The sequence below is a fragment of the Marmota marmota genome, unplaced genomic scaffold (assembly GCF_001458135.2).
Source record: "Marmota marmota marmota unplaced genomic scaffold, marMar, whole genome shotgun sequence".
Lineage (NCBI taxonomy): Eukaryota > Metazoa > Chordata > Mammalia > Rodentia > Sciuridae > Marmota > Marmota marmota.
The window spans coordinates 19,218,339-19,228,688 of record NW_025999842.1 but is presented as its reverse complement, the minus strand read 5'-3'; the positions used below and the strand labels follow the sequence as shown (position 1 = coordinate 19,228,688).

Sequence of the window (10,350 nt, the reverse complement as noted above, 5' to 3'; positions counted from 1 at the left end):
TTCGGCTGCTTAGTGCTTGTTGTATGCTCTCATAGGAGCAGGATCCAAGAAGCAGCCTCCGCAGGCTCCGCGGGACGGTTCCGGGAGCCGGAACTCGGCCGCCCCGCGCTCGGTGTTCGCTCCGATAAGCTCAGGTTCTAAGAAGCACCCAGGCGCTGAACCCTAGCAATCTGTCTGCAAGCCGCAGGTGAATTGCAGCCTGAAATTACCTGATCTATGGCTGAATGAGCTGCGGTCAGTCGAAAACAGGGAAGGTGACGTCAGTTTACCAACATGGTGGCTGCTGGCCTCCTCTGTGGTCTGACCGGTGTGGAGAACCGAGATGGACCGCTTCCTTCCCCCGTCTCGAACCCAGAATTCAGCCCTGAGTACGGTGCTTGCGCGGCTGGCAGAAACTGCAGCGCTGTAACCCTGCGTCTCTATCCCAGCGCACGCTGCCGACTCTAGCCGCGGGGCGATTTGCTGAATAAGCAGTGTTACCCTCCGTGCGACAAACCTCTCGCGTTTGAGTCCCCGTTGCCGATCCTCGTGCGATGGAAATCCTTCCTCCAGGTTCCGGAGCACCCCACTATTGCTGGAAATTCCTAACAAGATATCCTTTAGCCGTCCTGACTTGTCATACTCCCACACAGTGAAGCAGCACACGGGGGTAATGCACTCCCCTCGCCGCCATCTTGAGTTGTTAATTTATTACTAATAGTTTTCCACTGGGCTTTGAAGCTGCTGAACAGTGTTAGTAGGTAGATTATAGGTAGAATGTAAAAGAATTCTTTATGAATGCATATTTATCAAATAACTGCATTTACTTAGAGTATATTTTGATAATCTATAGAAGAAATTATCATGGATCCAGTCACTCCTTAGTGAATTCCTTTCTGTAATGATTTAAATAAGACTGGTTTTATTTGAAAATTATAAAACATTTGAAAACAAATATGCTGACTTGCATTATTAAAGCTATAACTATTTAAATTATATTTTAATCTTTATAACTTTTTGTGATTCTGCTGAATGAGTCTTACAGAACTAACCAATAGAGTTTGCAGACTTGGGGATTCAAGATACTTTATGTCTTAAATAAAAGGTTTATAAGATTTTACTTTTTATTTCTGAATATTTTTTTCATAGTACACTTAATGTAATTGATTCATTCATTTGCATGCTCTAGTTGTGTATAAGTGTTGCAAGTACTTATTATGGTGGAATTGTTTTCTTCTTTTAAGGAGGGATCTATAAACTTTTTCTGTGGATGGCCAGATGGGAAATATTTTACACCTTGCAGGCCATATGTCTCTGTCATGAATAGTGCAGAAACAGCCACAGACATGGGCTGGGGATGTAGCTTTGCAGTAGAGCACCTGCCTACCATGGGTGAGGTTCTGAGTTCAATCCCTAGCACCAGAAAAATAAAAATAAAACAAACAAACAATAGCAACAACAAAACGAGCCACAGACAATACATTAATGAGTGGATGTGTCTGTGTTGCAGTAAAACTTTATTTACAAAAACAGCAGTAGATAGGATTTGGCCTGTGAGCAGCAGTTTGCCAATTCCTGCTCTAAACTGTTGAGTCTGTGATTTCTCCAAATAAGGCCATTTTGTATTTGGAAATAAAGTGTAAATTTCTTCATAGTTTCTCCTCTTTTCTTTGAAATTAACAGCAATATTTTGATTCCAAATACTAACAGTATAGAGAAAGAATATTCTAAAGATACTTTGGAAGGGAATGAGTTAACCGAATTTTAAAAAGATATGCAACCTGTTTCTATAGATGTGTTCTTTCAGCACATCTGAGTATGCCTTAGTCTCTAGCTTTTCACTGATGAGCTCTGTGGGAGAAAGCCACAAAACTGGTAATTTGTACTTGCTCACTTCAGTGGTAGCTGTCGACCCTTTTATCTTCATTCAACTCCTTGTTAAGTTCCTCACAGTATCTGTTCCTTTGGTCATCACCTTGTATCCCCATCTAAGTCTTAGCATTTGATCTCACATCTCTTATTCAGCAAAGATGAGTGATGTCATCCAACATGAATCTTCTTTTGTTCTGTGTTCCTTTTCAAGGTAAAGATAAAATATCATAATTCCCTCTAAGATTACATGATTTTCTAATTCCCAGTTTAATTTGTAGTCTGGTTAAGTTGTTTTAACACCAGAATAATTATAGTCAGTCATGAGATTCTTTTCTGACTTAAAAGTTCTCCTAGAGAAAAGAATACATCTACTATTCCACAATATGTTTTCCAGGTACATATGAATAGTCTCTTAGTTCAAAAGGTAGTTACTTTTGTGCCTTAAAGTTACAATCTTTAGGATAGACAGTAAGTAATAGATAGTCCTCTAAGGAACATTCCAGGCAAGTTAATAATGGTTATTTTTGACAATAAATATTTTTTTTATTCTTCTTTTTAATTAGAAAAACTGATTCACCAGGGAATTCATCTAAAACTCTAACAAGAGCATCTTGTTATCTAGCCTGGGGATGTCTAATCAGAACTGGGTAGCAGTATTATAAGGCTCTCTCCAGGCCGTTTTCAGGGTTTGGATGAAAGTCTTAAGAGAAAGGAGCGGTTTTGGTATAGGCAAATATACCAAGAGTACATCATGATTTGGCATTGACCATGCTTCAGGGTCAGAACTAAGCTAAGCCTATTGCTGGTTCTGCAGTATTCCTAGTTCCTGTGCAGATCACTGCACCTTCAGAAGTCCTAGTTCAAAACAGAGTGATCTACAAGATCCTGAGGGAGGAATAAAATGTCTAGGTTGGAGGGTGAAGGTTGAAAGAAATAAATTAAAAGCATCTTTTTTAAAAGAAATAAAAATTATGCAGTATAAAGAAACTAATCAAGAACAAGTAGTTGTAAAAAAGGACTGATTAGAAACCTAGGAAATAAATTGTACTTATTAGAATTTTAATTCCATAGATGAGATAAATTCTAAATTGGATGCAGAGATTTGCTGAATTAGAAAAGAAGTTTGAGGACTGTACTTAAGTTTGTAAAAATTGTGAATGTCAGATACTGCTGTAAGTTCTTTATATTTGTAAAATACACACCAGTTAATCCTCAAAGCTACCCTATTCATTCATTTAATAAATACATATTTACTGTGTTCCATACACTATATTATTTATCTCTTGTTATATATTAATTACTTTGAAACTTAGTGGTTTAAAACAACTTATATTTATTATCTCACACATAATCTTGGTAGTGTTTTATTAACTGGGTAGTGTTGACTCTAAGGACCATAGAAAGGCCTCAAAGGAAGCTGCCGCCAAGTTGTTACCTGGGACTCCAGTCATCCCAAAGTTTGACTACTAAGGGATCAGCTTCCAAACTCACTCTCATGACTATTGGCAGAGCTGTTCTTTAGCTCTTGGCCAGAGGCCTCTGTTTCTTTCTACATGAGAGTCTCCATAGGTTGCCTGAGTGTTCTTATGATATGGCACATGATTAATGGAGGAAAAAGGGAAGCTAATACAGGACCCACAGCCTTTTTACAACTGAATTAGTTAGGGTTCTCTAGAGAACAAAACTAATAGAAGACTTATTACTGTAAGCAACTGGCTCATGTGATTATGGGGGTGGCATGCCTCAAGGTCTCCAGGCTGAGCTGGCAAGCTGGAGACCCAGGAAAGCTAATAGTATAGCTCCGCTATGAAAGCCAGCAGGAGTCTCAGGAAGAGCTGATATTCTGTTTATATCAAAGTCAGGACAAAGCCAGTGTCCCATTTTGAGAGCCATCAGGTGGGAAGAATTCTCCCTTATTTAGTTAAACAAAAGGGAAGGCAATCTGTTTTACTCAGTCTGTTAATTTAACTGTTAAGCTCACCCCAAACACAGCCTCATATAAACACCCAGAATAATATTTGTCCAAATGTTTGCAAGCCCAGTCAGGTTAATAAATAAAATTAATCACAATAACCTAATATCCAAAGTGGCACGCCATCACATCTGCTATATACTGTTGGTTAAAAGTAAGTCACTAAATCTATCACACCTATTACAGGGAAAGAAATTAAGCTCTACTCTGAAAGGAGGGAACCTGGAATATCATATGGACTTTTTTTTAAGCCACTGTAAGCACTGTAACTTGGGAAATTGTAATGTCCATTGAATATAAAAGTTCAGAAGAAACTGGAAGGAATGGTAGAAAAGTAATGTTCAAAAAGAATTGGTAAGAATCTGCACTTCTCGTGAAGAACAATATGAGTCTTCAAATGAACTCAGAATATCAAGTAAAACTAATGAAAATTAATCTTGAGTGCTTATTTGGAGCTTCTAGCAGGGAACTCAGCTATTCATATACCCTTGATCAAAGAATGGTCCTTCTCTATTGAGGAAGGTCATCCTCTTTGAGTACACAGGTTCAGGAAGAATGCACATGGAGTGGTGAGGGAGGAAGGGGACACCCCTCTAACTAGCCAGATAAGCTGAATCAACCCTTGCAATCAATGGGGTAACAAATGTCTCAGCCAGACCATCCTCACAGCTGAAAATAAATCTTCCTAGACACAATTTAACAAAATTGTGATCTTTAAAAATAAAGAGACAAGAGCTATTGGCGGTGGTGGGGGTGGGGAGAAACCACTGTCCGCTGTGCACAAAAGAAGACAATTAGATTGGGAGTAGACTTCTTATTAAATAACAGTGGCTAATAATTAATGGAGTAATATTTTCAAAGTAGTAGAAGAAGATAACAGTTATCTTTAAGTTTTAAGCTTGGCTAAACTTACAGTCAAGATTGAGGATAAATAACATGTAAGTTGTTTAGCTTTGTGACTCAAATTTCTCACCTATAAATGGTAATAATGATTATAGTTCATAAGTTATTATCTGTTCTGTTCACTGCTATATCCCAAGTGTCTGATACATAGTAGGCATTCATGACTATTTGTTAAGTGAATGAATGAATAGAGTTGTTGTGAATTTTAGTTAAAGAATTTACAGCAATGCATGACTTATCAATATGTACTCAGTAAATAATTGTTAAGATTTTACCACCCGTTAACTAAAAGAACTGTTTAAAAAAATTCTGTGAGGAGGTATCAAATGTAATAAATAATTATAAAAAATGATAAGATGCCAGTAAATTAATTAATGATTATGGGGTGGGGGGAGAAAGGGTAATCTTTTTGTATTATTTTGAAAAAGGTAAAACCAAAATTTAGAAGGTGATTCTTAAATTGATGTGAAAGAACAAAAAGGTCAAAAACAGCTGAGAGTGTTGAGGAATGAAGGATGTTTACCCTACTAGATTTTAAGGCTTATTACAAACAATAATGAGACTTAAGAGTTGGTGCAGGGAAAGGCAAATAGACCAGTGAAACAAAATGATCCAAAAGTATACACACACATATATGGAAATGCAACATATGACAGAAAGCATCACAAATCAAAGGATAAAGTAGACTTCAATAAATTGAACTGGACAAGGGGTGAGGATGAAATATTATATTCTGTCATATATAAAAACTGTTCATTAAGAACTTAATGGCAAAATGAAGACTTTAAAGCTGTTATTTTATTAAAAAGAATATTTTGTTTTGAGTAAAGAACTGTTTAAAGGGGCTGGGGTAGTGGCTCAGTGGTACAGAGTGCTCACCTAGAATGCACAAGGCACTGGGTTTGATCCTCAGCACCACATAAATGTAAAATAAAGATTTTTGTGTCCACCTAAAACTAAAAAATAAGTATTAAAAAAAGAACTGTTTAAAGACAGCAGAATGCAAGCATAAGGGAAAAAAGATTAATATGACCACATTAAATTTTAAAATATGCACATCTCAAAAGATCCTCTATAGAGGATCAGATTTAGAGAAGGTATTTGTAATAACTATAGCTAACAAAGATCCTATATATGCATACACATATGCATATATCATACTTAAAGAATTCCTGAAAATTAAGGAAAAAACAGCCAGTGGAAAAATCAGCAAAGAATATAATTATGTAATTTACAGAGCAAGAAATATGAGTGGCCAATAAACATGTAGAAAGACTCTCATCCTCACCAGTGATCATACTACTTAAAATTATACCATTCCATATTCATCAGAGGGATAATTGTTAGAAGGGATGAAAAGACAGTTGTGTTGACAAAGATGTAATAAACTAAAAATACCACTTATTTAAATTAGTATGACTCAAATATTAAATAGAGCTATTTTGCTGAATTGTATAAAGTAAGAGCATACCAAAACATGTAGAAATTGTTACTCTGAGGTGTGCTCTAGAGAAATGTTCTTCTATATGGACAAGAAAGTACATTTAAGAATGTTTATTATAACACTTTTGTAATAGGGAAAATTGTAAACAACTGCTCATCAAATGAGAGTATATGTTGTAATTTATTTCTAAAATGGAATATTATACAACATTTAAAATCAGTGAACTAGAACTATATGTAGCAACGTGGACAAATACCTTACAAAACAAATGAGGAAGATGAGAAATACACATATGCATATACCATGAATACCAATATTAAATACTAACTATGGATGTATCGAGTATAGTAAAATTATATCACCTGTGTGTGTTTTGAGGTGAGGGGTATCTCCAACATAAGTGGCCTACCACTGAGTTTTAAAAATTATATTTTAAAGTTATGTTTCCTAGGCTGGCCTCAAATTTGCTATCTTCCTACCTCAGCTTCCTGAGTTTCTGGAATTATAGGCATGCACCACAGTGCCCAGCTTCAAATATGTTTTTAAACACCAAGTCATTATAAAGTTACTTATGAGGAACTATATGTATGGATGGAGAGATATAAAAATAGAGATATTAGTAAAGAAGGCAAAATGTTAGTTGATAAATTTGAGTATTGACTACATGGGTATTATATTGGATCCTATACTTGTCCATATACTTGAGATTCTTCATAATAAATCATTTTAAAATAAACCACAAAACATGGTTCGTTCATGAACTATTTGTAGACCTCCACATGTGTATGTATATATTTTTTTGAATTTAAAATTTCTTACTCTTTAGAAAGTCTCTCTAATGTATTCTGGGTCTTGCTCATGGGAAAGTTTTATAAAACAACTTTCTTATAAGGATTTGGTATTCTAATAAAAAACAAATCAAATGTTCTATATTTGATAGTAAGTCAGAATGGCTTAAATATATGGAGAACCTCAAAGTTAGTTTATCTTAATATACTGTTTCTAATGTTAATATTCTAAGAGCTACATGGGATTGTCTTATAAATGTTATGGTAAAACAAGTATAAAATCAATGTGAACTTTTTTTTTTTTTTGCTTAAATTTAAAGAAATGCTCAAGAGGGAAGTAATTAGACTAAAGTCTAATATTCCTCTGGATCTTATTATAACCATTAATATATATTTTTGCTTTAAATAAACTGATTTTTATGTAAAATTCTTTCTTTATTTTCTCAATGAAAATCTTATCTGAGATTTGACTAAACGTTTTGTGTTACCATTGACACATTCTTCACCCCCCAGTGTGTTCAGTAGCTGAACATATTATGTAAGCTTTAACCTAGGTTGTATAAGAGCTCAATTTTGTTAGATATAATTTAGGTCAGATGTTTAAAAAGTGATTTTGCTGTGTAAGTCTGAATAGTTTTCTCCTTAATTTACAAAAGAAATGCTAGAAATTTGGATATTTTACATTGCTTTATTTATTTCTTTTTACAAATTTTCATTGTAGGTGTGCTATAAAATAGGATTTTAAAAATATTTGAGACTGGTATGATTATGTAGCAGTCTAGCATATCTTTGGGTTTCTTTAGTGGTGAGACCGTTTACATTGGACAAGTTAGATGGGCTTAAATGGCAAGAACATGACTAGAAAGTGCATGTTAGGTACATTTCAGTCAGCATGTTGCTACTGACAGGTGCTCAATGGTTGTTGGTATCCTTGTCAGCAAAGAGAATCCTTTGACATTAAAGTCACCAGCTTAGTCCTGATTTGGGGTGACTCTATTGGCAGTTCCATCAGACTGCAACTGATCAGTGAATGTCAGAGCTGCTGCTGTTTTTCAGGAGTGTCACTAGGCCCCTGTGGTGCATGCACGTGCGCACTCACTCTCTCTCTCTCTCTGCATGCTCGCTCGCTCTCTCTCATTCTGTCTTTGGAGGGAGGGGTGGTTTAATTTGTCTTATAACCAGGCTTTCAAATTGCTTTCCTCTGGGAAATAAACTGAGAGGTTACAGGGAATACAGTATCTTTGGAGCATGCAAAACCATATACAACGTGATGACTTACATGGAGACTAGTAATGATTACCTTGACTCCAAGCCAATCAATGGTGGGCGCACCTGGGGACTCATTAAATGGCATTTGTGGAATCTGTAACTTAGATTTTGAGCTGTATTTCAGGAAAAGCAGTGACAGCTTTTAATGTCTAATTGACCTCTTCTCTTTGTTTCACTTTCATTCACTTTCCATATTTGCCTCTGATGTGGTCCCCGATGGCAGCAAACAGCACTGCTCAGCATTTTGAACTTCTGTTCAGAGCTTCAGCACCTCAGTTTGGGCAGTTGTGTAATGGCAAGTATTTGAAAATTCTTTATATTCAATTGCTTTTTCTTTTTCTTCCCATGAGTGAATTTCCTGGTCCACTGCACCCAACATTTATCCACAGTTTCTGACTTATGGTTAACTGTTTTGTACCCCACTTTCAAACATTTTTCTTCAATTGGCGAGGATGTCTTTGAAACACTAACATTTATCAACAAGAGACATTTATCAACAAGAGTAAGAAAAGTACAGAGGGTGGAAAAAGTTCAGTTCTGCCCAAGCTAGCTGTTATCACAAACAAACTATTTACCTCTCTGGGTTTCTTTACAAAATAAGATATCAGTCATATCCATGTGTTAATAGTTTAATAATTTTTTACAAAGTTAATTTTAGTTTTTGTAAATTCTTGGAATATTTCCAAGAAATATTGATGATAATAGACTTTTTTGTTTCTATAGAGTTTTTTATTTATTTTAACTGTCCTACTTGGCAAAATAAAAAGACCAACACCTTATATTAGAACTCAGTTGTTTTTGAAATTTTACTCTGTGAAATCCAGAATCCTAGGAACTCTTAGACTAGATAGATAATTTCTAAAATTCTTCAAGATTCAAAATTGTGATTTCACATACCTCCATAAGAAGTTGTGAGAAAAATTAATTTTTTTTCATCTAAACTACTTAATTATGTGGCTTACAAATAACACTGAGACTTACAAGATAATTGATTCTTGGGGTATGTGTATGTGCGTGTAAATACTCACCAGAAATGAATCTTCCTGTGGAGCAATTCATTTCTCTTCACTTTTTTCAATACCTCTATCCAGAGCATATTTAGGAGATCCCCAGACCAGTCCAGTTTTGTATCCACTCAACAGAAAGACATGAATAAACAGTTCGGTTGCAATGTTCCAGAGAAATTCTGGCACCCTAGACTTGGGATCAACAGGCAGCATCTCTGACCTAAAAGACATTTCATTTGAGCATCTTTTAGAGCTTAGCAATGGCTTCAGAGATCTCCCAGGATTTGGTAATGTAGGCTAGGCAGATGTCTCTTATAGTAACATATTTACCTCCATTGGTCTTTATCCCAATGGTCTTTAATCCTGGCAGTTTGCTCTTATTAAACTACAAGCATTGTCTCAGTCTGTCCTAGTCTTTTGAAATAATTTGACTTGCAGTAAGGAGAAACCACAAGTTTCTCCTTACTGCAAGTCAAATTCTTACCTTTGTAAGCCATTTCATAGTTTTCTTTGGATCCCTGTAGTGGGTTTCTAGATGAGCCCATTGATAGCTGATGGCAGTTTCTGTGACAACAAACCAGCCACTTGGATTTTTTAATATTACTAGCCTTCTCTTGTTAGATTGGTTACAAACAAACAACAACACAAAAAAAAACCCTGTTTAACTAGATGTTGCTTATTCTGCTTCTTATTTACATTCTCTTAAACTGGAGCAATATTCCCTAGAAAAGCAAGCCTCTAGCCATAGACACTTTTAGAGTTGGAATTATAGATAGATAGATAGTTAGAATTACATGTATTTCAAATTAGCATTTTTCTAAATTGGTCTATGGAAAATTGGTCCTGAAGGATATTCAGTTATAAAAAGGTAGGTATGTAAGGGTACAGTGGAGATTTATAGTCAAAATTAGGAAGTGATATTACTGAGTCCTCCTCTTAAGAGTTTTAACTTGCAACAAAGAAACTCTTGCCATCACTAAACCCAGTGTTTTCTAACCTTGTTTGACTATTGAACCTGTTTTCCTATGTTACATATATTAATATATACTATACTTTAGATAAATAGGCTATTTTTTAAATTGAAGTATATAGTTACCAGTAAGATTGTTACCATTG

At 35.4% G+C, this 10,350-nt stretch overlaps 1 protein-coding gene across 7 annotated transcripts in view; it reads left to right on the top strand.

The window, feature by feature from the left end:
- The window catches only part of Fbxl4 (F-box and leucine rich repeat protein 4), a 107,377-nt gene that overhangs the window by 78,534 nt on the left and 18,493 nt on the right, over positions 1 to 10,350 (top strand). For all 7 annotated transcript variants that reach the window (XR_007350947.1, XR_007350925.1, XM_048812171.1 and 4 more), the window contains exon 7: positions 8,451 to 8,522. Coding sequence is in view for 5 of the 7 variants with exons in the window: in XM_048812171.1 (XP_048668128.1) it covers positions 8,451 to 8,522 (72 nt within the window). In the remaining 2 variants the exon portion in view is untranslated. The remainder of the gene's footprint in view (positions 1 to 8,450; positions 8,523 to 10,350) is intronic.